At 39.6% G+C, this 27,920-nt stretch overlaps 1 protein-coding gene across 50 annotated transcripts in view; it reads left to right on the forward strand.

Annotated features, from left to right (window-relative positions):
• The window catches only part of SP100 (SP100 nuclear antigen), a 132,061-nt gene that overhangs the window by 42,013 nt on the left and 62,128 nt on the right, over positions 1-27,920 (forward strand). For 9 of the 50 annotated variants that reach the window (XM_063645180.1, XM_055290900.2, XM_063645206.1 and 6 more), the window contains 9 exons: positions 4,321-4,473; positions 5,486-5,569; positions 7,091-7,174; positions 9,371-9,424; positions 10,191-10,286; positions 12,090-12,143; positions 12,754-12,837; positions 16,023-16,139; positions 17,069-17,122. In XM_063645180.1, the coding sequence (XP_063501250.1) occupies positions 4,321-4,473; positions 5,486-5,569; positions 7,091-7,174; positions 9,371-9,424; positions 10,191-10,286; positions 12,090-12,143; positions 12,754-12,837; positions 16,023-16,139; positions 17,069-17,122 (780 nt within the window). Of the gene's footprint in view, positions 1-4,320; positions 4,474-5,485; positions 5,570-7,090; positions 7,175-9,370; positions 9,425-10,169; positions 10,287-12,089; positions 12,144-12,753; positions 13,270-16,022; positions 16,140-17,068; positions 17,123-27,920 lie in introns of those variants that run through there. The other 41 variants (XM_063645187.1, XM_063645195.1, XM_063645216.1 and 38 more) reach the window with 13 other exon arrangements.

The raw sequence follows: 27,920 nt of genomic DNA on the forward strand, positions 1-27,920 counted from the left end.
ATATTTGCTCTTTTGATGTGTTTCATAAATCCTGTAAGCTTTCTTCATGACTTTTCATTCTCTTTTCTTTTTCTTCTCTGACTGTATTTCAAATAACCTGTCTTTGAGTTCATATTCTTTCTTCTGCATGATCAATTCTGCTGTTGATGCTCTCTGATGCCTTTTTAAATTTCATTCATTGTATTTTTCAGCCCCAGAATTTCTGTTTGATTTTTTAAATAATTTCAATATCTCTGTTAAACTTCTCATTTTGGTCATTTATTGTCTTCCTAATTTTAGTGAATTGTTTCCTATATTTTCTTAAGGTTTGCTGAGATTCCTTAAAACAATTATTTTGAATTCTGCGTAAGGCAGTTTTTTATCTCCATTGCTTTGGGGTCTGCTATGGGGAGATTATTGTGTTCTTTTGGTCATGTAATGTCTCTTTGGTTTTTATGTTTCTTGTTGCCTTACATTTATGTCTGTGCATTTGAGAATGTAGGAATTATTCTAGTCTTTGCAGGGTGACTTTGTCTGTGAAAGCCTTTCACCCTATTTAAAGATTCTAGGAAGGCCATCTGGCATGGTGCAAGGGCAAGCTTGCTGCTAGAGTCCTCAAGCAGGCTAGTCTGGTGCCTAGGACAACCAGTGGGCAGATCTGTGCTGGGGGGAACCTTGAGCCAAAATCTGCAGGGCTCTACATCACTGGTGCAGGCTTCTTCAGGCACTTCAGTAGGCATGAAGACCGGTGCTATTGAAACCAGCTTGCTGCTGGGATGGTCCTAAAGCCCAGTGCCACTGGGTCCAGTTTGGCACTCAGTCTGGTCTGGATTGTGGGGTCACTGAGGTTGAAATAGTGCTGTAGGAGGCTGGAGACTGAGTTTGCAGGGCTGGCCTGAATCCTAGGGCTGCAGGATTTAGGTTGGGGTCAGTGTGAGCTTGGAGGTTCAGACCATGGGTATTGTCTAGAGTCTGGGGCTTTGGGAGCCAGCTTTTACTGAAGATGGTTCTGTGGTTTGGGTCTAAGGCAAAGTCTGGTGCTCACTTCCTTCTCCTTTCCCCAGGCATATGGTATCTCTCTCAATGCTGTGCTTCCTGGAGTTAGGGAAGGTAACACAGTGAAACTTTTCTTCCTGCCCTTTTCAATATGCTCTTTCTTATTTCTGTGTTACACCCAGGTGCTGTGATCTTTCATCTGGTTTCCTCAGCTCTTGCAAAGGTATTTTCGTGCATAGGTAGTTGTTCACATCAGTGTTTCTGCAGGGGAAGGAGGGCTGGAGAGTCCTAGTCTCCCATCTTGCTCTACTTCTCCCCAATTTTCTAATTATATCTTTATTTTTCTATAAGCACAAAACTTTCCTTTGTTTTCTCATACTAACTGCATATGCCTACCCAAGACACACAGACTTTGTTCACAGACTCTGGCTGCTTTTAACAGATGTGAGATGGAAGGGAAAAAGAGAGTGAGTCTTTTTAACAGAGGGACTGTCCCTGGTTAGAGAATGCAAGAAGAAAGAATACAAAAGAGGTCAACTAGGGAATATTAAATAACAAAATACAGTTGACCCCTGGACACTATGGGAGGTTAGGGGTACCAATGCCTTATACAGTAAAAAATTTTCACATAATTTTACCTTCCCCAAAACTTAACTGCTGTTGACCAGAAGCCTTACTGATAACATAAACAGATGATAACACGTTTTCCATATGTATTATGTGCTGTATTCTCACAATGAAGTAAGATCTCCAAAGGAAAATGTTATTAAGACAATCACAAGGAAGAGAAAATATATTTACTATTCATTAAGTGGCAATAGATAATCATAAAGATCTTCATCCTCATCATTGAGTAGTTTGAGAGGGAGGAAGGAGAGGAGGGGTTGGTCTTGCTATCTGAGGGGTGGCAGAGGTGGAAGAAAATCTGCATACAAGTGGACTTATGTAGTTCAAGCCCCCATTGTTGAAGGGTCAACTGTATATTAGTGAGACAGATTTTAGACAAAGTGACATGGTATCCATACATTGCCATGTTGTGGAGTTGTTGAATAGAAATATGTTGCAAGTTACTTTTCAGAAGTTATCATGAAAACGTAGAAATTATGCATGATGCTGCTTGTCAGATTTGCAAAGGAAGGAAGCCCAGGTGAAAGACCTTCAGGAAGGAATGGCAAGTGGAGGGACTCTGGTGTGGTAGACAATGGCACTTGAAGAGACAAAAAGTGATATAGCACTCACACATCAGATGCAAAAGTATTTTTGAAAAAAAAGTGACATAGAAGAAGCTTGCAGAGGTAACATTAATAATTAAGAAATAAAGGCCAACTCAAAGCAGGTAGGAAATGTAACAGAGATGCAACATTACATATGGGACAACAGGCCTGGCATGAGGTGAGGCAGGGAGGCCCTCAGGGCACAGCATGTAAGGAGATCTCACTTGGCATGTGAGACTGAGCTTCCTTACATTTTAGGCACCCCATAGCACCACCTTCACCTCACCCTAGTTCTGTCTCTAAGAGGCAATAATTTTTAAAAAGTGTAGATAAAAAGAATATGAATAGAAAAAATATAGAGGGAAATAAATACCAAGAAATAGGAAAAATGGTGGGAGGCACAAAAAGAAGTATGCAGAAAATGAGTTAAAGGACAACGAATGAAAAATTGGTAGAGAGTGGAGCATGCAAAGAAGGGAAGAGAGAAGACAAATCAAGACATTCTCTGATCTGAGGAGACAAGAGCTAGAAAGGAGGCACAGGGTCTCCTATTACTATGGAGAAGGACCAGCTGACCCCTTATCCAAATGGCCCCTGTGACTCCACCTCCACCCCCAGATTACAATAGGCCTCTCCTCAGGCATCACTTCCTCTCCATGGCTCAATCACCATCTAGGATCTGTTGATTTCTAAACATACGTCTCCAGCTCAGACCTGTCCTCTTGACTCCCTTCCCCAATTGCCTGAAGACCTTTATTTAAAGACCCGAAGAACATCTCTCTTTGGAAGCTGCATCTGTCATCTATTGCTGTGTAATGTAACAAACTATCCTGAAACTTAGTGGCTTAAAACAATCATCATTTCATTTGCCACTTGTGTCAATCCCAACTTTAAAATATCTCTAACTTGTCCATTTCTCTTCATCCCCAGCACGAACACCCTAATCTAGACCCCTGTCACTCTCACTAAAATTAGAGGAACAGTCTCCTGTCTGGCCCCCAATCTTGCTCCTCTCAAGTCTGCGCTTCAGCTGAATGGACTTTTCCAAAATAGAAACCAGTTGATATGACTTTCCTGTTTGAAACCCAGTGCCTTCGTGTGGCCCTTAGCAGTAGGTCAACACTGCTTGGAGTGGTGAATTGAAGGATGTCTACCATGCACCTGTGCGTTCCCCATCACCCACTTCTCGCCCCTTCATGGCACATTCCCACCACATTAAGCTCCTGTACTTACTGGAATTTGCCAAGCTCTCTTTCTTTCATCTCTGCCTTTATATATGCTTTTGGGAAAAGAGTTTGGGGTAATCTTCCAAAGCTGAAAATATACATACCCTATAACCCAACAATTATATTCCTCAGCAGAAACCAACAGAAATGTGTATTATGTCACCAAAACACATAGAAAAGAATGCTCAGGGCAGCATTATTCATAGAAGCCAAATGCTTGAAATTGCACAAATGAATAAATAATTCATGGCTTATTTCTATAATGGAATACTATCTAATAGTGAAAATAATTATACAAAATGAATACAGATGACTTTCACAAGCATGTTGAGTAAAATATCCATACAATTTTGGAGTATTTGGCTTCTTTTGGGAGATCTATATATATTGAGAGAGAGGTAAAGGGAGAGAGAAAGAGTGGAGAGAAAAGAGATGATTCCATTTTTATAAATTACACAACAAGCAAAATTAACCTTGGTGTTGGAAACCTCGATGGTATTTGTCTTTGAGCAAGTTAGTGGAAACAGTTAGTGGGAAGTGTCACTAGGAGGTGTCTGGGGTATTGGTAATCTGTTTCTTGATCAAAGTGATTTACTTCCTTCGTGATCATTCAAAACCCACTTTTATTCATGTGTCTTATACTGCAATTATAATTTTTATTTTTTTTAAAAAAAGCAAAATATTAACCATCAAAGAATGAGAAGAGTAGGTAAAGGGAAAGGTAAAAAACAAAACAGAGCCAAGAGAGGCACAAAGGAAGGGACAGAGTTAAGCAAAAGGAAAAACAGGGAGGTGGGGTGAAGGTCTAGCCCCAGCAGTGAAATTGCAGAGAGGGGGAGTTATTAATGACAGTGAAGGAGGTCCACTGGGGAGACAAATGAAAATTCTTCATTTATTACAATTAGGCCCAGAGGCAGAGCTACACAACCATGGAATCCAAATTAATTCCTGTTCTGTGCGACTGGTGGATATAAAAAAGGAAAAGCCATTTTCTAATTCAAAAGTTGAGTGCCAAGCCCAAGCAAGAACTCATCATAACCAGGCATCTGACATAATAGGTAAGGCTGACTGGGAGAATTTGTAACTGTGAGTCAGAGTTTACCAGGTAAGGGGCTCAGGGACTTCATCAGGGACCATCAGGGCAGTGCAGGTAGCCTGGGATGGAGGCAGGAAAGGAAAGGGGCTGGCACCTGATGCAGTGAGTCTTCAGCTTGACAGAAGAAAGTCCTTAGGAGTTGGGAAAATACCAGAAGACAGAAACGGAGGTAATCAGTAAGAATGTCAGAGAGGCTATTTCTGAAGTCAAAGAGGGCTGGGCCTGATGGCTCATGCCTGTAACCCCAGAACTTTGTGAGGATTGCTTGAGTCCAGGAGCTCAAGATCAGCCTGGGCAACATGGCAAAACTCTATCTCTACAAAACATATAAAAATTACCCAGACAAGGTGACACATGTCTGTAGTCCCAGCAACTTAGGAAGCTGAGGCAGGAGCATCGTTTGAGCCTGGGATGCGGAAGTTGCGGAAGTTCCGCCACTGCACTCCAGCTTGGGCAACAGAGCAAGACTGTCTCAAAAAAGAAAAAAAAAGGAAAAAATAAATAAAAAATAAAAAAGTAAGAGAGGAAGGCATGGGAGAGGAGTTTAAAAAAAAAAAGATCAGGGAGCCAAGATATTCACAAGAGGAGATGGGGAGAGAAACACATCAAGACAAAGAGAGGTATAAAGAGACACCATCGCTGGAAACAGAGGGAGATGGCAGAACAAAGAGGAAAGATGAGAAGTAAAATGAGAGTGAACGAAAAAAATAGAATGAGGGTTGGGGTAAGAACAGTGTCAGTGGATGGGCACAACTGCCTTCTGTGTGTCAATTTTATCAGCTTTTGATTAAGAACTTGGAACAAACTGCAGGTGGCATGCACTCAAGGAACACTCCAGGGTCTTGAGTTAACTTAGTTTCCTGGGTCTTCCTAGTATTCTTATTGTGGAATTTCCTGTTATTGTGGAATTTCCTGGTGCATGGACTCCTTGGTCACACCCTGAGACTCTTAATGGTTTTTGCTCCTTTGTGCAGTCATCAGCAGTGAGGACTCTGAAGGATCCACTGATGATGATGAGCCCCCAGAAGTCTTCATCTCAGCACCAAGAAATGAGCCTGGTAAGGAAGTTTGGGAGAGCAAGGCTTGGGCTGTGGGAATCTGATTTAAGAGCTACTGTTTCCTGAGGCATTTTATTCTGAGCTCATTCTGTACAATGGGTCCAGTTTATCCTGGGATCCCATTCTTTGCATTAATTTTACTTGACCTTTTTGGAAAATGCAAAGAGACAAGAAATCGTTATAAACTTATTTTTGAGAATTGGCCTTCTTTCTTGATGGATTCTATTAATCCCCATACATTGATTATATAGTAGGAATAGGCTAGCCAAGTGATGAGTTTGTTTTTAAAACTAACTAGTTGCTATGCCTATATAGTGTTAGATTTATATAGTGATTTTTATAGAGAACAGAAAACTAAATATTCCTTTATGGGAAGATCTTATTGTCATCTGATCACAAACTTTGAATAGGGTCAAAAGACATCTCATCCAACTATCTGGTGTTGGCAAAAACAAACACCTGAGATAAAGTATTCTGAAACCCGAAGTATTGTTTCTGATAGAGTTCTTCAGCAAGTCATGGCACATTTAGTGACTTTTTGAAAGACTTTTGCAAAGTGTCTTATTTTTAAATTTACAATAACCTTAAAAGGGTAAACCGAAGAGAGATTCTTGTCCTTGTTTCCTAGATGAGAGAACACAATTGCATAAATATTTCAAAGTCATCTCCAAAATCTCATGGTAAATTAAAGGAAAGACAAGACTAGCATCCTGGATTCTGAGTTACTTCCTTTGTGAAATGAAAGAGAGAAACAGTATTAAAATCTTGTATTATCTCAATCCTATTTGCAGCATGAGTTGTCATAAGATTTATAACTTTTTAGTATGCAAACTGGTTGAATTGTTTTGCCCTTTACTTTCTAGATCCAGAGGATATTAGAAACATGCCACTTTAGGGAAAATACACTAGGGAAAGACCTAAGAGCAACGAAGAACTCATCTTGGTGTTATAAAATGACAATGTAATAATACATTCATTCTAATTGCTCACTGTATCTTTCAGAGTAAAATGTAAATTTGCATTAGTTTTTAGACAATATGTACTCTAACTTTGAACTTAATGTAAGCAATCTGCTCTAAAAAATAGTCCCAAAATATGTCTTTGGCTCAAATACATGAGGAGATTGTTTCTCAGCCTTGTAAACAATTCAGGAAGGCACTGGGTTGGTGGGAGGTAGAAGAAGCTCACATATTTAACAGAAGATCTTCAAGGTCTCCCTGCATGAAAAATAGAAGCAGAAACAAAGGAAATGTGGAATGGCAAGCAGAAGGGATAAGAAGTAAAAGAAGCGTGGAAAAGCAAAGGCCAAGCAAGGCAAAGTTTCCCTCTGGGGACAAGAATGGAATATCACTAACCCACGATGCAGGTTACTTGAAAGGAAAGACAAGCACGGCCTGTGTACAGGGGAGGACCTGCGTGGATTTTCAAGGTTTTCTAGGTTTTCTTATTAGGGAATTTCCTACTGAATTGATTCCTTGGTCACACACTGAGACCTCTAAAGAATCCCATTCTTCTGTGCAGTGATCAACAATGACAACCCTTTAGAATCCAATGAGGAAAAGGAGGGCCAAGAAGCCACTTGCTCGCGACCCCAGATTGTACCAGGTAAGAATATTAGAGTTGCAACCCGAGACTGCAGAATATCCAGAGTACAAATCCAGAGCTCTGTTTTCTTGATTAATTTCATTCTGCGTGGTCTCCTTATGCCTTGATTCCATAATTTCTAGAATATCTCTTTCTACATTTAACCTCTCAGGCCCTATTGAGAAATGGAAGACATTAGAAAGGCGTTATAAACTCTTGTTTAACTGGATTTGTTCAATCGATTGATACATTGAAAATGTAGCAAAAATATGCTAGTAAAATAACAGTCTTTTTAACAACAAACTATCAAGAGTTATTATTTCAAGAGTTGAAATAATGTACTTATTCTCTCCTACTACCCTTTATATTTGATAGAGCATGATAAGCACAGTCTTCCTTTGTTCATTGATAATATTGTCTTAATCACAAGCTCAGAAAGTCTTCAAAGAATACTTTGTGCTGCTATTTAATTATTAATGGGAAAAAAAAGTGACTTCAACTACACCCAAACCCAAATTATAGTTCACTCATTGGCTTACATTGTGATTTTTCACAGGGCTTTTGAAAATGAACCTTCATTTCCCCATCACAAAAACCTTAACAGGGAGGTAGGGTAACTAGTTTATCCCTGCTTTATATGTGAGAAAATGGGAGCTAGTGGTGTTTAAGAGTCATTTACGACCAGGTGCGGTGGCTCACACCTATAATCCCAGCACTTTGGGAGGCTGAGGCAGGTAGGTGGCTTGAGCTCAGGAGTTGAGATCAGCCTGGACAACATGGAGAAACTCCATCTCTACCACAAATACAAATATTAGCCAGGCATAGGTCTAATTCCTTGCTAAATCCTTCAAAGTAAAATATAAAGTGCGGTGGCTTACTCCTGTAATCCCAGCACTTCCCAAAGGCCGAGGCGGGCAGATGATGAGATTAGGAGTTCGAGACCATCCTGGCCAATATGGTGAAACCCTGTCTCTACTAAAAATACAAAAATTAGCCAGGCATGGTGGCGCTTGCCTGTAGTCCCAGCCACTCGGGAGGCTGAGGCAGAAGAATCACTTGAACCCAGGAGAGGGATGTTGCAGTGAGCCAAGATCATGCCACTGCACTCCAGCCTGGGTGACAGTGAGACTCCATCTAAAAAAAAAAAAAAAAAAAAATTAGCCAGGCATGGTAGTGTGTGTGCACCTGTGATCCAGCTACTCGGGAGGCTGAGGTGAGAGAGTCACTGGAGCCTGGGAAGTTGAGGCTGCAGTGAGTTACGATTGTGCCACTGCACTCTAGCCTGGGTGACAGAGTAAGACCCTGTCTCAGAAAAAATAAGTAAAAAAGAACGAGATCATGTATTTTGAAAGAACATAAATGGAGCTGGAGGCTATTATCCTTAGCAAACTAATGCAGGAACAGAAAACCAAATACCACATGTTCTCACTTGTAAGTGGGATCTAAATAATAAGAACTTATGAACACAAAGAAGGAAACAGCAGACACTGGGGTCTACTTGAGGATGGAGGGTTGGAGGAGGGAGAGGAGCAGAAAAGATAACTATTGAGTACCGGGCTTAATACCTGGGTGACGAAATCATCTCTACAACAAACTCCTGTGACACACGTTTACCCACGTGACAAACCTTCACATATACCCCCAAACCTAAAATAGAAGTTGAAAAAAATTAATTAAAAAGAGGCATTTCCAAATAATACACACAGAGGATTACAGGGAGAGCTGGGCAGGATCCCAACATTATGACCCTGAACGTCCAGAACTGGATTCACTAGAAGGAGAGAGAGAAAAATGCTCATCAAAACTTCATTATTGGCAGGGCACGATGGCTCATGTCTGTAATCCCAGCATTTTGGGAGGCTGAGGTGGGCGGATCACCTGAGGTCAGGAGTTTGAGACCAGTCTGACCAACACAGTGAAACCCCGTCTTTACTAAAAATACAAAAATTAGCCAGGCTTGGTGGTGCGCAACTATAATCCCAGCTACTCAGGAGGCTGAGGCAGGAGAATCACTGGAACCTGGGAGGCAGAGGCTGCAGTGTACCAAGATTGCACCACTGTACTCCAGCATGGGTGATAGAGCAAGACTCCATCTCAAAAAAAAAAAAAAAAAAAAAAAACTTTGTTATTAACCCAAGCCCATTTGCCATGTCAGTTGTCGTAGAATTTATAAGTCTCTTGCATACAAATAACGGGTTTCTCCCTTTTACTTTACAGAGCCCATGGATTTCAGAAAATTATCTATATTCAGAGAAAGGGTTAAGAAAAGAGGTAAGAGAAAGCTTTAGGAAAAGAGGTAAGAGAAAATAACTACTCTTCATGGTTATAACTGAACAATATTTTCTACAAAAGAGTCAGTCTAATTCCTTGCTAAATCCTTCAAAGTAAAATATAAATTTGCTTTAAATTTCAATGGTTCCTATTTTAGCTTTTGTATTAGGTAGGTTGGCTAACTGCTATAACATATGAACCCAAAGAAGTCAATGACCCCAACACAGCAGAAGGTTTTTTATTTTTTTAGTAGAAGTTTATATTTTTTTAACTGAATATTTCAAGGATTTTTAGATGGGGGAAAGGTTGGGCTCTGTTTCAAGCAGTTCTTCAGGGAAGCAGGCAAGTAGAAGATCTGCCTTCTCCCATCCTAGACTTTCATGGTTGCCCTGAGAGAGAAGCAAATTTACAAATAAATACAAATGCATATACAAAAACCACAACAAATCCATAAAGGGACAAGTAAAGAAAGAAAGATAATGTGGTGTAAGAAGACAGAGGGCCAAGACAAAGCAGTGATGCCCACTGGGGCTAATATTTTCTCAGCCTCAGGCTCAGGTGACAGTGAGGGATAAAGTACTAACCTTGAACTACACAAATTTGAATGAAAAGGCAGATCATGGAGGTTTGAGGGCACGGATATTCTTGCCCTGAAGTTTCAGAGCATCGCAAATTTTTCCTAGTTTCCTTTTCATAGAATATTCTTCTGACTTGGTTCCCTTATCATACATTGCGACCTCCAAAGGACATTTGCTCCTTTCTGCAGTGATAGGACAAGACCACGACTTTTCAGAATCCAGTGAGGAGGAGGCGCCCCCAGAAGCCTCAAGCGGGGCACTGAGAAGCAAGCAAGGTGAGAAGGGTAAGAACAGCCCCCTTGACTTCAGGGCTCTGCCTTCAGAGCCCCTCTTCCCTGGTGCACTGCGCTCTGAGCACGCACAACAGCTATCCTGGAGCCAGTTCTCTGCATCTACCTCATGTGGCCATTTTGAAAAATGCAAAGAAAGAAGTCACTGTAAATTCAGGCTTAACAAGATGGTTGTGGTTGAGTGGCAGTGCCCTGTTTACTACATACTGCCGGTATTAGTCCATTTTCACGTTGCTGATAAAGACATACCTGAGACTGGGTAATTTACAAAAGAAAGAGGCTTAATGGACTTACAGTTCCACATGGCTGGGGAGGCCTCACAATCATGGCAGAAGGTGAAAGGCACGTCTCACATGGCAGCAGACAAGAGAAGAGAGCTCGTGCCGGGAAATTGCCCCTTGTATAATCATTCAGATCTTGTGAGACTTATTCACTATCACGAGAACAGCACAGGAAGGACCCGCCCCCATGATTCAATTACCTGCCACCGGGTCCCTCCCACAACACATGGGAATTCAAGATGAGATTTGGGTGAGGACACAGCCAAACCATATCACTGCCAGACCTATTAACTCCAAAGTATTAGATTTATGTAGTGATTTCTACTTCTGCCCGTCCCCTGTTTTGTAAAGAAAAGAAAGTACACTAGTCTGTTATTGCTTGATTTTGTCACAAACTTGTTCAAAATTCCAAAGCTTCTGGTCATACTCTCTAGTTATTGACAGAAAGAAAGACCCCTGTTTCTTACCATCAAATTCAGTTCATAGCTTTTGACAGATGGCCCCCGACATGAAATTGGCCAAATAGTGATACTTGAAAATATATTTGCAAATAAGATCTACTTGCATCTTTACAATAACCTAAAAGGTGGGCAAGATAACTATTGTTCCTCCCATTTGACAGATGGGGAAACTAAGGCACACTTAAGGATCTTTTTTCTTTGCACATCACATATGGAAAGTTATAGGAGGAGACAAGACTAACAACCCAAACTCCTAATAAACATTCATAATTCTCTATAAAACCTTCAAAGCCAGATGTACTTCAAAGTTCAAAAAAGGTTTTATTATTTTAGAAAGACAATGTGGTTTATATTCTATATACAACAAAATACCCCAGTAGGATCCAGGGAAGAATCGCATTCTCAAATATACTAATGTTTATACAGCAAATTATATCAATATTCACACCAAATGTGGTAAGATTTTACATGGACTCATGGCAACTCAAGTCCAGATTCACTGCCAAATTAGTTAGCTGCAAACCTACGAAAACAATATTGGTTATTAAAATATCTTTGAGGCCAGGTGTGGAGGCTCATGCCTATAATCCCAACACTTTGGGAGGCTGAGGCAGGTGGATCTTTTGAGCCCAGGAGTTCAAGACCAGCCTAGGCAACATGGCAAAACCCCATTTCTACAAAAAATACAAAAATTTAGCTGGGCATGGTGGTGGTGCATGCCTGTAGTCCCAATGATGTGGGAGGCTGAGGTGGAAGGATCATTTGAGCCTGGAAGGTCAAGACTGCAGTGAGCCAAGATTGCACCACTGCCCTCCAGCTTGGCAGACAGAGTGAGACCCTGTCTCAAAAAATAAGTCATTGATTTTGCAATTAGGGCTAAAGGATTGTGGGTCTGTGCTCCATTTGATAGTAATCTCTTTCCCTTAGATGGGAAGAGACAGAAATGATCCTCATAGAATATTTATAGTCCAAATTCTGCCAACAGTGTAAGCAGTCATAAGATTTATAGATCTTTTAGTTAGATACTACTGATTTGGTTTTCCTTTACTTTCTAGATCCTATGACTTCTAGAAGTACATCTACTTGGAGAATACCCAGCAGGAAGAGACGTAAGAGCAATTAAAAACTCTTGATGTAACAAATGTCTTTCTTTGCTGCAAAAGCTACAGTCACTTTTTATGTTATATTCTTTAAAATAAAAAATTAATTTGTTGGGATTTTAGATGATTTGCATTTTACATTTTCAATTAGATGAGTTGGGCTGGTATAAAACATAAGCCTCAAAATGTTCAAAGGCACAAGTGCAACATAAGTTTATTTTTCACTCACATAAATAGGATAAAGTAGTTCCTGAGTGGAGGGGATGCCCACACAGTCATTCAGGGCCCAGCTGATGGAGGCTCTGACATCTTTAAGATGTTGCTTCCATGGTTCCCTTGGATAAGAAACTGAGATGGAAGCAGAGGTATGTGCAAACTAATAATGAAAGGATAAGATGCGTAAGAAACAATGTCGTCCCCAGCCCCAGCCTCAGAGAGGGCTCCTGGAGCAATCTTCACCAACAGGTCAGATGATCAAAGCCAAAGGGTGGCCTAGTGGTGGGAATATTTCTCTCCCTCCTACACAAGCTTCTTTTGTTCAGTTTTGCTTTCAAAGAATTCCCTGCTGGTTCCTAAGACTCAGACTAAGACTGTTAAGGAATTTTATTTTTTTCTGCAGGTTTCAGCAGTAGTGACTTTTCAGACCTGAGTAATGGAGAAGAGCTTCAGAAAACCTGCAGCTCATCCCTAAGAAGTGGGTCAGGTAAAGAAGATTAGGATGCCAAGACTTGGCCTGCAGAATGTCAGGAATGTGAATTAAAAGCTGCTGTTTCCAGATGCTTTTTACTCTGAGCACCTTGACTACTTTGTATCCAGTTCATCTGGGAACTCCTTTTTGCATTTTAGAAAATGGAAAGAGGCAGGAAATTATGATAAACTCATGTTTAACAGAAAGAGTTCCACTGACTAAATGTATGTACTTATATTTTGCTGTTGTAGAAGAAATAAATAGCAAATTTGTGGTATCCTTTTTTTTAAACCTGCTCTCATTCCTATTAACACTAAGATCTTAGATTTTTATAGTGATAAATGGGTTGACATCAATGTCGTTTGTAATTGTAAAGCCTCGAAAGACAACTGTTCCTACTATGTAATTGTAGACAGAAATAAAAACTTCAGCTGAAACACTCTCAAACGTTAGTATAGTTTTTGGCAGATGTCCTTCATCATGTAATTGGATTATATTGTGTTATTTCAATGTATTTTGGCAAATAAGATCTTATTTTATCATCACAAAATTTTTAAGACATAGGCAGGCTAACACTTACTATACCCATTTGGGGTGAGGCAATAGATGTACAAAAGTATTAGGGCCAAAAAAACTAAAGAAACAATAGCAATAGGTGTCTCACGGTGGGTGACTGTTGTATGTAACAGATAGGAGGATAAGAGCTGTGTCATTTAAGTCAAAGTCCAAAGAAGATGCACAAGGAACTCAGAATATTCACAAGAGACTATACCAGTGCCTGATGCAAGAAAGCTTATTTAACAACCACTGTGTGTGTGTGTGTGTGTGTGTATACATGCATGTATTTGTTACATATAACATGTATACATACATAAACACACACGTGTGTGTATATATATTGGTTAATACATACAATCTTTATGGGAAGGAAAAAATAAAAATTGCAAAGAGACAGAATAGAAATGGAACCAGCTATATAATACACAAAATACCTAGAAAGATAGAAGCAAAATGGATAAACAGAAATAAAGAAGAACAGAACATCATTGACGGAAACAGAAAAAGCAACACAGGAGACAAGAAAAATCAAAGGGAGATGAGCTCACCGAATCAAAGAGACAGAGACAAAAATGTACAGCAGCAGGGCAATGGGCAGAAAAATGAGAAGTGAGGAGAATGAGGTGTGGCCAGATAGAGTAGGGCTATGAGGTGTACTCACTGATGTAGGTGTATTTTTTTGTCAGTCCGTCTAAGCTCTGAAAATAGTTCAGCATGCCCACATTGAGACAGGTTCTCTGGTTTCCTGGTCACTGTCTATAGTCTATTATTTCCTTGTTTGTCTTCATTGTCCTGTGAATTTAAAGCTCCTCCAATGAATACACAAAGAGAGTCAGAAGAGATGCAGCCCATTAGCTTGTGATGGAGAAGCCAGTTATGATGTTCATTATTAATTATCTTTATTTTCCTACTTGCATGGAGGAAAAGCTCTTTTTTTCTATTCCTTACCTCTCCCCCAAAACATATGCACACACACATACACACCACACACACAAAGACTTGTACACAGACTCGGGCTGCTTTCAACAGGTTTGAGGGAGCAAAAAGAAAAAGAAGAGCTGGGCTCCTGAATGGAGGGAGGAGACACTGAGTGGATAAAGTAAGGAGAAAGAATGGAGAAAGGTAGGCTAGAGTCACCAAATGAAAAGATATAAGAGTCAGCTTCAAGTTTTTCTAAGTGGACAAGGAATTCAAATATTCCAGGTAGGGGAATTTTGTGGGGGAGTGGGGGATAATTTTCAAGATACTTCTCAGAAATTGTACCAGAAATGTGAAAATAAAGTTGCTGATTGATTGACAGCCTTGCAAGGTAGAAAGCTCATAAGGAAGAGACAAAGGTAATAGAGATGGCTATGTGGTCAGTGTCCAAACAGCAGACATTTGGTGATGAAAGTAATAACCTGTGAGATAAAGATGAATATAGATGAAGAAAACGTGGATAAAGACAAAGATTGAAATTGCAGAAAGAGTCAAGATCAAGATAAGGGCCAGGTGCAGTGGCTCACGCCTGTAATCCCAGCACTTTGGGAGGCCGAGGTGGGCGGATCACGAGGTCAGGAGATTGAGACCATCCTGGCTAAAACGGTGAAACCCCATCTCTACTAAAAACAAAAAAAATTAGCCAGGCATGGTGGCGGGCAGCTATAGCTCCAGCTACTCAGGAGGCTGAGGCAGGAGAATGGTGTGAACCTTGGAGGCAGGTCTTGCAGTGATCACGCCACTGCACTCCAGCCTGGGCGATCGAGCAAGACTCTGTCTCGAAAAAAAAAAAGAAAAAGTAAGATTCAGAGAAACAAGCTAGAAGAGAGAACAGAAGGAGGAAGTGATAGTAGAAAGAAGTTCACCTCAATAATAAAACTAGATCTAAAGATATAAACAGGAAAACAGGCGGAATGAGATACATTCAAAGGGTGATGAGTGGTGTAAAAAATTAGGTACAACAAGAAGTATGTAGAGACAGAATTAAAAGATGAGAGAAAAATAGAGGCAAGAAGGGGGAAGTGTAAAAGGGAGAGAATAGAATGATGGAGAAATTGTAGGATCTGAAATGACCATGAGATAAAAGCAACTTTAGCACAAGGCATGATTCATAATAGCAGTAAGTTTTCAGAATAAGGTGTCCCCTGGCCCCTCTGACTCACCCAGATTACAAAAGGCCTCACCCAGGCATTTCATCCACTCCTGTGATTTCAGTCACCACCCACAACCTCATGATTCCTACATGTGTATCTCCAGCAAGCCCTGTCTTCTAAACTCATTCATCCAAGTGTCAGAAGGCTCCTGTTGGAGGTCCTGAAGGCCTTAGACTTCACCACTTGGATGTTACTCAAGACCTTCAAACTTAACACCTCCAAAACTGAGCACATCATCTTTTTCCCTAAAACCAGCCTTTGCTCCTCCAGTGTTCTTCATCACTGAAACAAACTATTAATTGTCCCTTTATTTCAAGATGAAATTCTCAGGGTTATTTATGAACAGAAGGGACAAATACAGTGAGGAACCACAAAAGAAAAAGAGGTTTCAGATGTAGAGCCCATCCCTTAATTTAGCTGTGGGGAGGGGGTAGTCACTAATGTTGGGGGAAAGGAGAATCTTTGAAGGGGAGTGGGCACAAATAAAAATGTTTACAAATCACAATTTAGGATCAGAGCCACAAGAACCTGAAAATGAGAAGTGCTCCTGTGTCATGTGTTTTCCAAAAGGTGTGCCAAGAAGCCAAGAAGCAAGGACTGAAAGTAGTCAAGCATCTGACATGATGGGTAAGGCTACCCTAGGGTCTTGGGATGGAAGTGGCTCAGTGGATATCACAGACACTGGGTAGGGATGTGGGAAGTGATCAGAGTTGAAGCAAAGCATCAAGCAGCCTCTGGATCACCAACAGGAAGCTGCAGAATTTCAAGTCGGAAATCATAGTGCCCGTTTCCTGCTGCACTTGACTGTGAGCAGACTGTGACAAAGAACAGGTCTGGTGCTGCCAGAATCCTGTTCTGTACAGTTGCTTAACCTGAGCCTTTTGGGAACTGCAGGGAGGCAAGAGATCATTATAAAGTCGTATGTAACAGAATGGGCTCTCTTGGTGAGGTGGTAAAAAAAATACACTGGTAAACATAGTAGTATCTCACTATATTAGCATATCAATAGTAAAGTGTTGAATTTATAAAGCGAGTTCCACTTTGTTCTTGAAAAAAAAAAAAAAGCATGTTCTTCCACTCACAGGTAATAGTGTCATTTTGTCACAACTTTGGAAAGGCCTAAAAAGACAAATAGTCCTGCTACCTGTCAGGAAAAAAAAATCAGATACCTACTCTTAAGCTAAAAATACATAGTTTTGAAAGATGTCTTCTGGACTGTTATTGATTTATATAGTGATTTCCTATTAACTCTTGCAAGTAAGATATTAAATATTCATAAAAATTTTAAAGCTGAACAGGATAACTGTTGCTGTCCCTGTTTCATAAATGAGGAAATTGCTGCATAAAAGCAATGAAGAGCTGTTTCAAAGTCTCAGAGAACTAGAGGAAGACCTTAGACATCAATTCAGTGTCTATTTCCTTTGGAAGGAAGACAGATAAATTATACTCAGAATATTGTTATAAACGCAAGCCTTCCATGCAGTGTGAATTGTCATAAGATTTATAAATTTTACTTATAAATTACAGTTCTCTGACCACTACCTGTCACTTTCTAGATACCATGGATGCTGAAAACAATTCTACTTTGGAAAAACACAGTGGGAAAAGAAGTAAGAACAAATAAGAATTTACTTAATTTTTATGTTACAAATGAACTATTTTTTAATGCTAAGGTTTATTATCATTATTTTCTTTTTTCAACTTTTATTATAGATTAAAGGGTGCATGTGCAGGTTTGTTACATGGGTAAATTGTGTGATGCTGAGGCTTGGTGTCCCAAAAATCCCATCGCCCAGGCAGAAAGCTTAGTACCCAATAGATGGTTCTTCAGCTCATGCCACCCTCTCCCCCTGCCCCATCTAGTGGTCCCCAGTGTCTCTTGTTCTCATCTTCACATTTATGTGTATTCAATGTTTAGCTTCCACTGTAAGTAAGAACATGCAGTATTTGGTTTTCTGTTCTTGCATTAAGTTGCTTAGGATAATGGCCTCCAGCTCCATCCATGTTGCTGTAAAGGGTGTGATTTCATTCTTTTTATGGCTGCATAGTATTTCATGGTGTATATGTGTGCCACATTTTCTTTATCCAATTCACTGTTGATGGGCAACTAGATTGGTTCCATGTCTTTGCTTTTGTGAATAGCACTATAAGGAACATATGAGTGCATGTATCTTTTTGACAGAACAAATTATTTTCCTTTGGGTATATACCTAAAGGTAGTGGGATTGCTGGGTAGGATGGCATTTCTGTCTTTAAGTCTTTGAGGAATTGCCACACTGTCTTCCACAATGGTTGAACTAATTTTACACTCCCACCAACAGTGTATAAGCATTCCTTTTCCTCCACAACCTCACCGGCATCTGTTATTTTCTTGACTTTTTAATAATAGCCACTCTGAGTAGTGTGAGATGGTATCTCACTGTGGTTTTGATTTGCATTTATCTGATGATTAGTAATGTTGGGCATTTTTTTCATGTTTGTTGACCACTTGTATGTCTTCTTTTGAGAAGTGTCTGTTCATGTCCTTTGCCCATTTTTTAATTGGATTTTTTTTGTTTTTTACTTGTTGATTTGTTTAAGTCCCTTGTAGATTCTGGATATCAGACTTTCATTATATGCACAGTTTGCAAAAATTTTCTCCTATTCTGAAGGCTGGCTGTTTACTCTTTTGGTAATTTCTTTTGTTGTGCAGAAGCTATTTAGTTTAATTGGGTCCCACTTGTCAATTTTTGTTCTAGTTGCAATTGCTTCTGGAGACTTAGCCATAAATTATTTGCCAAAGCCTATGTCAGGAAGCGTATTTCCTAGGTTTATAGGATTTTTATAGTTTTAGGTCTTACATTTAAATCTTTAATCCATCTTGAGTTAATTTTTGTATAGGATGAGAAGTATGGGTCCAGTTTCATTTTTCTTCGTATGTCTAGCCAGTTATTCCAGCATCATTTATTGAATAGACAGTCCATTTCTCATTGTTTATTTTTGTTGATTTTGTTGAAGATCAGATGGTTGTAGGTGAGCAGGTTTGTTTCTGAGTTCTCTGTTCTGTTCCACTGGTCTATGTGTCTGTTTTTGTACCAATACCATGCCATTTTGATTACTGTAGCCTTATAGTATAGTTAGAAGTCGGGCAATGTGATGTCTCTAGCTTTGTTCTTTTTGCTTACAATTGCTTTGGCTATTCAGGCTCTTTTATGGTTCCAACTGAGTTTTAGAATAGATTTTTCTAATTCCATGAAAAATGATGCTTTTATTTTGATAAGGATGGTGTTGAATCTATAAATTGATTTAAACAGTATAGTCATTCAAACTATATTGATTCTTCCAATCCATGAGCATGGAATAATTTTCTATTTATGCTATCTCTGATTTCTTTCAGCAGTGTTTTGTAGTTCTTCTTGTAGATATCTTTCACCTCCTTGGCTGGATGAATTCCTAGGGATCTCATTTTCTTTGTGGCTATTATAAATGGGACTGTGTTCTTCATTTGATTCTCAGCTAGATCATTTTTAGTGTATAAAGATGCTACTGATTTTTATGCATCGATTTTGTATTCTGAAACTTTACTAAATTTGTTTGTCAGTTCCAGAAGCATTTTTTTCTACACCTTTCGTAAGATAAAACCTGAATGCCTTTTAAAGTAGCCATTTATTTTTTTCAAAATGCTCATGTTGCTTTATTCTGTCTTCATCTCGCTTTTTATTCTGATTTGAAAATAGATGTTCTCGTGAACATTGCTGTCTATCTTTCCAGAATTTTACTATGCATGTATTAACACGTTTTGGAATATAGTTTTATTTATTTAAATGAGTAATTCTGTACACACTTGTCCTTTCTTGCTTTTTAAACTAATATACCTGGACAATAAAAACATTTTAAATTGAAATATAAAAAGTCTTGTTTCAGGGCTGCTTTAATGTGCATTGTTTTCATTTTTAGTGCCGTCAGGAATTTTTCATTTATTATCGGTCATTTCTTTTTCTTCTTCATAGAACTCTTTGTCAGAGAATGCTCTCAGTGTTTTTTTGTTTTGTTTTGTTTTCTTTTTGTTTATTTTTGATGGAGTCTTGCACTGTTGCTCAGGCTGGAGTGCAGTGGTGTGATCTCGGCTCACTGCAAGCTCCGCCTCCCAGGTTCACGCCATTCTCCTGCCTCAGCCTCCCGAGTAGCTGGGACTACAGGTGCCCGCCACCACACCCGGCTAATTTTTTGTACTTTTAGTAGAGTCGGGGTTTCGCCGTGTTAGCCAGGATGGTCTCGATCTCCTGACCTCATGATCTGCCCGCCTCGGCCTCCCGAAGTGCTGGGATTACAGGCATGAGCCACCGTGCCGGGCCTTCTCGGTGTTTTAAGTCATGGTATTTTTCTTATTATTCTGAATGAATACAGAACTCTTAAATATTATATATATTAAATCTTAGTCATATGCGTTCTAGTATTTTGTCCATTTGTTGTTTTTCTTTTAGATTTGTTAAGGGAATCTTTTGTCCTAGAGAAGTTTTAAATTTTTATGTAGTCAAATTTGTTAGCCTTTTTCTGACTGGTTCTTGGGTTCCATATCATATTTACAACAGCTATTTCTTCCTCAATATTTTAAAAATATTGTTCTATATTTGATTCTAGAAGTTTGATATAACTGATCTTTTTTTTTTTTTTTTTTTTTTTGAGACAGAGTCTCGCTCTGTCGCCCAGGCTGGAGTGCAGTGGCACAATCTCGGCTCACTGCAAGCTCCGCCTCCCAGGTTCACGCCATTCTCCTACCTCAGCCTCTCCGAGTAGCTGGGACTACAGGCGCCCGCCACCACGCCCGGCTGATTTTTTGTATTTTTTATTAGAGACAGGGTTTCACCATGGTCTCGATCTCCTGACCTCGTGATCCGCCCGCCTCGGCCTCCCAAAGTGCTGGGATTACAAGTGTGAGCCACCGCGCCCGGCCATAACTGATCATTTTTAATGTTTACATATGTAATCTACATGGGGTTTGCCTTTCTATGTAAGTGAGGTGGGAATGTTAAAAATATTCTCCACAATATGGCATGGTGATTTGTATCACCACTTTGATTACACAGTGCCTTTACCTGTCTATATTCTATGTTCTTCTTTTGTAATTGAAGGGACTACAGAAAAGAAAGAAGAGCTCAGAGGCAGAACCATCCTGATGCCTTATTGGGGTGAATTTTAGAATGAGCTCAAGACGATCTCTCCCAACTCCTTCCCAAGTCCATTGAAAGCTCTGATTAGAAACGCAATGAACTGGCTAGGCATCGTGGCTTACGCCTATAATCCCAGTTTCTCAGGAGGCTGAGGCAGGAGTATTGCTTGAATCCGGGAGGCAGAGGTTGCAGTGAGCTGAGACTGCGCCACTGCACCCCAGCCTGGGTGACAGAACAAGACCCTGTCTCAAAAAAAAAAAAAAAAAGAGCATTGAATTTAAAGGTTAATTTGGGAAGAACAGAAACTTTTACTCTTTTATTCATGTCTTATGTAATGTTCTTCCACTAAAATTCTTTTTGTACAATTCTGGCAGTTTAAAAAAGTTTTATACGTTGTATAAATTTATGTGTTGCTATGAATATTTTTTTCTATTACATAATAACTGGAGTGAATTTAAATGAGACAAGACTCTCAAAATCCTTATTTAAAAGGAAATCTGTAGTCAATTTATTACCTACTTGCATATGAGAGAATCAGAATGCCACTGAGTTAATATAAAATTTTACAAGCATTTATAAGTTTAGGGATCCAGATATCACTTAAAATATTATGGCCAGGCCCAAAAATTATCAAATAAAACAATTGGTCAGAATTACAGGTTTCTTTGGAAATTGATTTCATGAGAAGTGGCAATAATTTTCTATTTTGTGGGATTATTACAAGACCTCTTCAAGTAGCTCTCCTAAGGACAAGTTTATGTTAGCATAGAACAGAACAAATCAGTAATGGTTATGAAAAGACACACTTCCATATTTTGCAAGAGAGTAAGACTGATCTTTTGAAATTTCTCAATTTAACGCTTTGTCAAATCAGATTCTTTATGTTAGTGTTGTGGTGCAGAATGTTCTCTCTCCTTCCACAACTGTGGGTCAAGGGGCCTTTCCTTTCATCTCCTTCAGCAATTTCTTTTGTTAGTTATGAAGACTTACATTTTTAAAATCTGGTCTGTGGAATTCATTAGTTAGCCTTACAAGAAATGTAAGCCTGTGGAGCTCAATGTTACCGGGAAAAATAGAGGTGCCTGAAATGAATTTCACCTAAAAACAGTGAAATAGGATGCATACAGATTTTTTTTTCTTTTGAGATGGAGTCCAGCTCTGTCAGCCAGGCCAGAGTGCAGTGGTGCGATCTCGGCTCACTGCAACCTCTGCCTCCCGGGTTCAAGCAATTCTCCTGTCTCAGCCTCCTGAGTAGCTAGGACTACATGTGCCCACCACCATGCCTGGCTAATTTTTGTATTTTTAGTAGAGATGAGGTTTCACCATATTGGTTAGGCTGGTTTTGAACTCCTGACCTCAGGTGATCCACCCGCCTTGGCTTCCCAAAGCGCTGGGATTACAGGCGTGAGCCACTGTTCCCGGCCTAGGATGCATATAGATTTTTCAACTACAGCTCTCCCATTCTCCATTCTGAATGAGCTCCAGATTCCATATCATTTTATTTTCAGATTTCCTTTCCTGTCTTGTCTTCACCTAAATACATAACGTGAAGTTAGTTCAGTATTTAGGTGAAGATGATGATGGTGTCTTTCTTTTAACACTACATCTTGTATAATATTTTATAGGCATTGCTACTGTTTATAGGCTAATTATTATTCCCAGCATCATTAAAATACTTTCTGCATTTTATTTTCTTTTATCTCAAATTACTGATGGCCTTTCTTTATACCACTTCCATTTGCCATACCTCATCCTATGGACCTCATCACGCTTCCCTTTTTATTGTTCTACTTATCTATTCCACATTCCCAACCCTCCCACAACTTTTCTTTCCTTGTAAATTAGACCACAGCTGTACTAAAGACTCAGTCTTTCTTCAGGATACTTGTTTTGGGTTAGGACGTACAAACGGGCTTCAAAACTGTCCGTCACTATTGGAGTAAAATAGGAAATCCAGTGAAATGGAAGAAACAGCCAGATTTAAAGGGATCCCCCAACCAGTAGTGTGGAAGGCTTCAGCACAGATGCCAAGATTTGGAGAGATTTTTGGCCAACCCCATGCTCACAGTGAAGATGGTGGAATGTTTTTGGTTGGAGATGAAGTCACCATAGCTCAGTCTATAGGACATGGCAAGACAATTCACAGTGACTCCCAGTTCCACAGGATAAGGCAGTGTGCTCAGAGCCTGCGATAGTCTTTCTAGAGCATGATTTGGGCATCTTGACCAATGAAGGACAGGATTCATGGCTTACTCTCTGACTTTTTGTCAGGCCTCTCCTCAAATGCTGACTTATGAGAAGTTCTTCCTGGCTCTTCTACATAAAATAACACATCCTCCTCCCACACACACTTCTAACTCCATTCACCACTCCCTGAAGTCCTTATTCTGGTTTACTTTTCCACAAAACACTCTGCCATGTTCTGTGTTTAGTTCTTCATTGCTGTCTCCCCACTAGACTGTAAGCTCTATGCCAGCAAGGACTTTGTTTTATTCACAACTGTATCCTCAGCATCTAGGATAGTGGGTTGATTCACAGTACATGCCCGATTAATAGTTATTGGATGAGCAATTTGCATGAATAAATTAATTCTACCAGCTTGTGAAAATTTAATCCAAATATATGATTGTACAAAATATGTACTTAAAGCAAGCAAAGAAAAAAACATTAAAAATAAAAGGATGGTAAAGAAATGTCGAGACCTATAAATTAGAAGATCAGGGATTTTTCATTGCTTGCTCTTTGTCATAAGTAATCACATGGTAATCAATATTGTCAGCTAATTCAGGTTCTCTGTGGATCTCATTTATGGGGGCCAGGCTGCTTCTAGACTACATGTTCTCAGCAGGCAGCCAGGCTTCTCCCTAGGAGGACTATACAGATTGGCCAAGGGTGGACGTCCTGCTGGCTTCACAGATGAGGCAGGGGGTAGACAACAGGTGTGTAGAGCAATGGTGGAAGGGGAGGCAAATCTCCTGCCAGGAGCCTGAGGTCTGAGGCCTGAAAGGATCTGTTTCCAAAAATCTGGTTCCTCCAGTCAAAGAGATGGAGCTGGTGTGGCTTGTCTGAGAATGGCCTTCAGTGATCACCTGCTCATGGCCTTTCTGACTGGGAGTTGTTGGCTGCCCTTTGCCTCTTAACACCTGTCAAGTATTGGCATGATGGTGATCAGGTGAGTGAACTGGGAGAAGGTGGTCTCCTTTGGGCCATGTGGATGGATGCGTTCTCTTCTCTTGTCTTCTGGAACACCCCATCTCCTACTGGCTAATATAGCTCCTTCCTGGTCATTTGCTGGTGATGTGGGTGGTAGTGTGGATAGTGGTAGTATTGGTGGTGGTATTGGTGGTGGTGGTGGTGGTGGTCCCTTCGTGGCTTCCTGATGTCTACATACTGGAGTGCCCCACGGATTGGACCTGAGTGCTTTCCTTGTCTCTATGCTCTCTCCCTAGGAATTGCATCCAGTCCTGTTCTTTAAATTTTATCAATATGTGAATGACTACCAATTATATTTCTCTTCTTCTCTCTCTCCTCAACTGCGAAGTCATAAATTCAACTTCTTACTCCAAACTTCTACTTGAAGTCTAACAGGTGTCTTAAATCTGATGTGTCAAACACATTTCTTGATTCTCATTCCCAAACTTGTCATCCTCATCAGTAATCCTCATCTCAGTAAATGGCACTACAGTTACTAAATTTGAGCCAAAAATGTAGAAGGTATGCTTCATTTCCCTCTATCCTAACCCTTCACACTCTCTCCATCATCAGGTTCCAAGACTATATATCAGATTTGTCCATTCTTTATCTCCCCTGCCACTGCCCAGGCCCAAGCCCTATTATCTTGCATGTGGAATACCACGGAGTCCCCCTAACTGGTCTCTCTGCTTTCATTCTTGCCCACTAGAACCTATTATCCATTCAGCAATTGGCCACCCAACTGCTATACCCTTTCAGTGGTTTTCAGTCAAACCTAGAAAAGTTTCCAGTTGAACCTAGAAAAAAAAAGTCTAAACTTTTTATCGTGCCTGTGAAGCATTACACAGGCTGCCCCTGATCAGCTCTTAAATCTCATCCTTTATGATTCCCCCTCACTTGCTACTCTGGCCTTCCTTGAATAAATCAAGTAGTGTTCAGCCTCAGAACCCTTACACTTGGTGTTGACTCTACATAGATGCTTTTACCTGGTAGGAATGGTTTCTTCTTATTCATGTTTCAGCTCAAGTGTCTCCTCCATGGAGAGGCCTTGCCTGATCTCCATTTATTAAAAACTCCCCCAGCCTCTTTGATATCACCTTTTGACCTGTCTTTTCACTTGATTGTAAGTTTTTGATGTACGGAATATTTTATCCTTGTGTAATTGGTCTGTTTTATCATTATAATTATGTTTTTTAATCTTGTTTAAGAAATCTTGGCCTAATCTCAGGTTGCCAAGAAATTTTAATACTTTTCTTACTTTATTGAACATCTTGACCAGTAAAATCAGATCCAGTGAATAAATACTCTCGCTTCCATTCCTAAGATGGGCAGCCTGAAGATCATTCATTATGGTTCTTCAGAGACTCCCCAGCAAGAGTGAGGCTCAGTTGACCACAGTGGTGACCAGCCCAATTGGCTTCCCTTCTCACCCTTTCCCTCTTCCTGGTTCCTCACTTCTAATCCTTGTGATTACTTGAAAAATAAACCTATTGAAAACAAAACCCTATCTCAAGATTTGCTTTTGGGAATATTAGGTGGAGACATTCTTATTTTTTTCTCATTTGGATATTTAATTCTTTTGGAATTGATTTTTTTTTAGTGTGGCATAATGTAAGGGTCTAATTTTTCCAACCTGGATAACCAATTGTCCTAGCTTCTCTACTGATGTGTAATGTCACACATAGCATGCATCAAGCTGCCATTTACAATATATATATATATATATATATATATATATATATATATATATATATATATATATGGTTTGTTTCTGGGCTTTCTAGTCTGATCCATTGCCCTATCTATTCTGCATCAATACATATCACACTCTAGTAAATACTATAATTTTATAACATATTAATATCAGGTAGGGTAAATTCTCTCAACTTTTTTCTCTTTCAAAATTGTCTTGGCTATTACAGCCATTTTATCATTCTTATAACTTTTAATATCATTTTGTCAACCCTTGAAAACCCTGTTGAATTTTTATTAAAATTGCATAGAATAAATGTGGAGAGAAATGACGTCTCTAAAATATTGACCGTTTCTATTCACGAACATAGAGATATCTCACTATTTTTCTTTCCTTTTTAGACCCTTTATTCATTTATTCAGCAAATCCTTATTTCCAGTGCTGCTCAATAGGGATAAAGAAGTGAGAAAAATCTCATTGAGCTTACATTCTACTTAGGGTATACAGAGAGTACACAAATAAGTACATAATATTTCAGATAGTGATAATGTCATAAAGAAAAATAAAGAATAATGGAGGTGTACAGTGACAGAAATGTGCCATTTTATGTAGGGTGTCCAAGGAGAGCCTTGCTAACAAGCTGCCTGTAACTCAAAATCTAAATGCAGTGAGGGACTAAGCCATGGAGCTGAGGCAGAGAAAACCTCAGTTGCAAAGACCTGAGAGAGGACTATAATGATCCTTTAGGGAATGGCAAGGAGGCCACTGGCTGGAGAGGTAGAGAGGGGTTGAGCGGGAAGTGGTTTCTCAGAGGTATATAGAACTTATAGGCCATGACAAAGGCTTTGGATTCTTAAGTAAGACAAGACATCAGAGAGTTTTGAGCTGGGGACTATAATCTGAATTATGTTTTGAGGACATGCTCTGGATTCTACATGAATAATAGACTTTAGGAGGGCAAGGATGGGGCAGGAGTAAGGAGGCTATTGCAATGGACTTGGAAGGGTGACAGTGAATTGGACTAAGTTGGTAGCAGTGGAAGCATTCAAAAGTGGGTAGATTCTGAAAATACGGATATGTGTGTGTATGTATTCATATACACATATACAGTCAATTCTCATTATTCCTGATAGTTATATTCTATAAAGTCACCATGAACATAGACAGCAAATATTGGAACATTGCTTCTAGTAGAAATACAGAATAAGGTTTTTGGAAGCCTCTGGTCATATTTTGCTCAACTGATCAATATATAACCTTGTTTTATATGTGTTTCTGTATAAAGACACCTTATGTAATATCACATTGATTCATTACTATTGAACTCATATCCAACAACACTATAGCTCATGCCTGAACAAAGCTTATCTAACACATGTACTTTCTCTCCCACATCACAGCCTTCTTGTACTTAGGAACACTAGACAACTCTTCAGCATTACACTTGGGTGCCACTTTATATAGTGAAATTACCGACAAAAAGCACAAAAACACACACAGAAAAGTGGCACTAAATAGACCACAAACGGACTCTTGTTTACAGTGTGAAAGCTGAAGCAAGAAGGCAAAGCATCACCTTGTTTGACCTCAGCTAAGAGCATGCATAGGTGACTCAAATAATTTGCCACACTGCATGTCTACAAATGACCAGGGAAGTGCCATGAGTATTGATTGGAGGGTTCACATAAATTTGAACTAATAGACGAATTTGCAGATATGGAATCTGTGAATAATGAAGATTGTGTGTCAATTTGCTTTACTCAACTTTTTAAAAATCTGTTGGTACTTTTAGTGGGATTGTGTTAAATTTATAAATAAACATGGGGAGAACTCCCATCTTTATGATGCTAGACTGCCTCTCCAAGAACACGCCATGATGACCCATTTGTTCAAGGGTCCTCTGTGCCCTCAGTGGAGCTTTTACATTTATTTCCTGCATGTGGGTGGGTGATGCAGACTTCCTTACACTTAGTCTGAGTTTTGGTGGCAGTGTGCTTTCGTTGTTATTATAAATGAGGTCTTCCCTTGCATTATATCTCTTAACTGGTTTTTACTCCCATATAGGAAAGCTACTCATTTCTATATCTTAATTTTGAAGCTTACTAAATTTTCCTATTATGATAGTATATTTTTAATTGCTTCCCTTGGGTTTTCCAGCTATATAATCATATAATCTGCTTTGCTTTTTTGTACTTGCTCTAACTTTTCTGAGGCAGATATTTAATTTAATTGGTATCTTTTTTTTCCCACTGGTTCATTATTTAAGGCTATTTATTGGTTTGGTTTGGTTGTTTTTGGAGATAGGGATCCTGGTCTGTCACTCAGGCTGGAGTGCAGTGGTGTAATCATAGGTCACTACAGCCTTGAGCTCCT

This window comes from Symphalangus syndactylus, chromosome 8 (genome assembly GCF_028878055.3).
Source record: "Symphalangus syndactylus isolate Jambi chromosome 8, NHGRI_mSymSyn1-v2.1_pri, whole genome shotgun sequence".
Classification (NCBI taxonomy): domain Eukaryota; kingdom Metazoa; phylum Chordata; class Mammalia; order Primates; family Hylobatidae; genus Symphalangus; species Symphalangus syndactylus.